The sequence below is a fragment of the Crocuta crocuta genome, unplaced genomic scaffold (assembly GCF_008692635.1).
Source record: "Crocuta crocuta isolate KB4526 unplaced genomic scaffold, BGI_CrCroc_1.0 scaffold531, whole genome shotgun sequence".
NCBI lineage: Eukaryota > Metazoa > Chordata > Mammalia > Carnivora > Hyaenidae > Crocuta > Crocuta crocuta.
In genome coordinates, this window is record NW_027531997.1 from 1398765 (window position 1) to 1401372 (window position 2608).

Sequence of the window (2608 nt, forward strand, 5' to 3'; positions counted from 1 at the left end):
AAACTGCAAACTGCCACTCAAGGAAAAACCTGTTCTCTTCATTACGTTTATCTCCAGACAGAGGCAAAGACGGCCGCACTGCTAATTCCTCACCGGCGGAAAAACCTGGTGACCCGCTAGTTGTTTGGGAAGAGCTCCATGTTTGGGAATGAATCTGGTCATTTGCAGATAAAGTGAGAGAGGGGGTGTGTGTGTGTGTGTGTGTNNNNATCATAGGTGAAAAACAAATCTCTGAGGTCATTTTCTAGAATGTCTTCTCGTTAGGCAAGACGGACCTTCTCGAAGATCAGGGAAACCGGCCTCATAAATTTAACGGCTCTTACGGCTCAGATAAGTCTGGCAGTTCTTCCCTGGGGATCAAGAGGGGCCAGTTAACAGCGCAGATGAACTAATTCCACAAAGACAATGAGTTTTGACCAATGAGGTTGGACCTGGTCAAATTACTTTCTTCCTTGAACAGAAGTCATTAATATTAACCCAAATCAATCTAAACTGTTCTCACGCCAGGCCAAAAGCAAGAAACCTAGTCAAAGTCAAATCCAATGACAGGGCGCCTCACACCAAAATGACATTAAATGCTTTTTTTATTGAACAAAAAGAGATAAAACATGGGAGTTGAAATCACTGAGCAGAAGCAGCTCGCCAGGTAAAGCTAAATAACCTTATGAACTGAGTATAAGAACACATATAATATGTAAGTTACCTCAACAGCAAAGGAGAAGGTGTAGATTACAGTTCCGGAAGGAAAAATTTGGTCTTGTGACAAATTTAGTTGCTCAAAATTTCTAGCCCTTACCCGCCTAAACACAGTATGATCCCCCGCGCGTGCGCTCAGGACGTGCACACTGAATTCCCATTCTGATGGAAGCTGCTTTTCAGAAGGAATTTACGAAGGCTCTTTCACGTTTATCCAACGCGCCACTCACTTCTTAAAATTTCATATCTGATGTATGTATGCGTGTGTATTTATACACACTTTAGAAACCCCCGAACTCTTGTTTGTCACTAAAGGGGTCATGCTGTTTGTTTATTCTTTTTAACCGATATTGGTGAATTTCGCTTATGATTTCTCCCGTGTGTCTAAGAAACTCTCCATGTTCTCAATGCACCCACACAGGTGGGCTGACAGATATGTCAAAAATACTTTATGAAAAGAGGGAGGTAGCTCATGCGAGTTGGCGACCTCTTGCTATTGTTTCCTGGTGGAGCGAGCTGTCTCCCTGTGACACCTCACAGTCAAAGATGAAAGGGAAACTTTTTACTTTGAAGCCTAGTTATTAGCACAGTTGTACAGTTACTACAATCCACCTTCAAGCTGGTTTATGGGGCTTTCTAATAGAAGATGACAAATACCTCACACCCAGCACACAGCATCAAGAAAGTACTGAAGAAACATTTTATAGACAATACGTCAGTTGGGTTTTTTTTGTTGTTTTTGTGTTTTTTTGTGTGTGTTTTTTTTTGTGTTTTTTTGTATGTTACACGTCAGCTTCAATGGGATACATTTCCAGAATGGTTTTGTTACCACTTTATAAACACTCTAAGCCAAACGAACAGCACAAGTAACATCAATGTTGTCTTTTTTCCAATATCTGTATCAATTACTGGAGGCTAATGCTAACATACACTACTAAAGGGGGGGGGCAAAAGAAGAGAATTGGTGACACGTTGCGAAGGTAGGACTACAGCATCTTCGTCGTAGGGACGATCTTACGGTGCAGAAAGAGGGGACTCTCTAGAAGGTGATGGTGTGGCTTCTTCGGGGGGAAAAACCGTGAGCGTACAAGCTCGGATGCCACCAAGGGACTCTGGGAGATCAAAAACCTTATGCCACTCATCTTTATCGGGGTCGTACTTCTGCACGATCTCTACCATGCAACGGTTATTCCAAGAATACCCACCAACCACGTAGATTTTATTTTCAAAGACAGCGACCCCAACATCACTCTGCCCCCTTAACATGGCAGCAATTGGGGTCCACTGGTCAAGGATGGGTGAGTAGTATTCACAGCTCAGGACGTCATCGTAATCGCTTGTTCCTCGGAAGTGATTGCCACCAATGACGTAGAGCCTCTCGCCCACCGTACACATGCAATGCAGGCCTCTGACCGTGGTCATTGGTGCCTTTTGGATCCATTTGTCAGTGTCAGGGTCGAAGCACATCAGCTCCTTTTGGAAAGTGTCATGAGTAATTCCTCCTAAAGAATGAAAGCAGGCATGAGGTGGACGGATCATTCTAAAAACACAAAGTAAATAGAAGGCTACCACAGATAAGGAACTTGTGGCCACACACTGTGACAGTGCATAGCTTTTCAGTGGTGTTCTTATAAATGTCTGCCCTCTGCTAGTACTTTCTCTGGGACATATTGAAAAGTGGATAGTAGTATGCAAATGCACGAGCATATAAGAACACTGGGAAGTGTTTGTTTTTATAGAGCTTCTGTCGGGTGGGGTGAGGGAAGGCAGTGTCATCTGCTATCAGCACGGACATCTGAAGAATCAGAACGTTGAACACATGCAATTTCGTACGTACGGCAGTTTGCAGTTGATCTAGTGAGTCTGTATCGTCTACAAAGGACGTTCTTAGATCACATATAAATCGGTCCTC

General features: G+C 43.4%; 1 protein-coding gene across 5 annotated transcripts in view; it reads right to left on the bottom strand.

Annotated features, from left to right (window-relative positions):
• Positions 1-566: 566 nt before the first annotated feature.
• KLHL13 (kelch like family member 13) overlaps positions 567-2608 on the bottom strand; it is a 190768-nt gene continuing 188726 nt past the window's right edge. For all 5 annotated transcript variants that reach the window (XM_077775174.1, XM_077775178.1, XM_077775177.1 and 2 more), the window contains one exon: positions 567-2198. In XM_077775174.1, coding sequence (XP_077631300.1) covers positions 1711-2198 — 488 coding nt within the window. In that variant the 3' untranslated portion in view covers positions 567-1710. The remainder of the gene's footprint in view (positions 2199-2608) is intronic.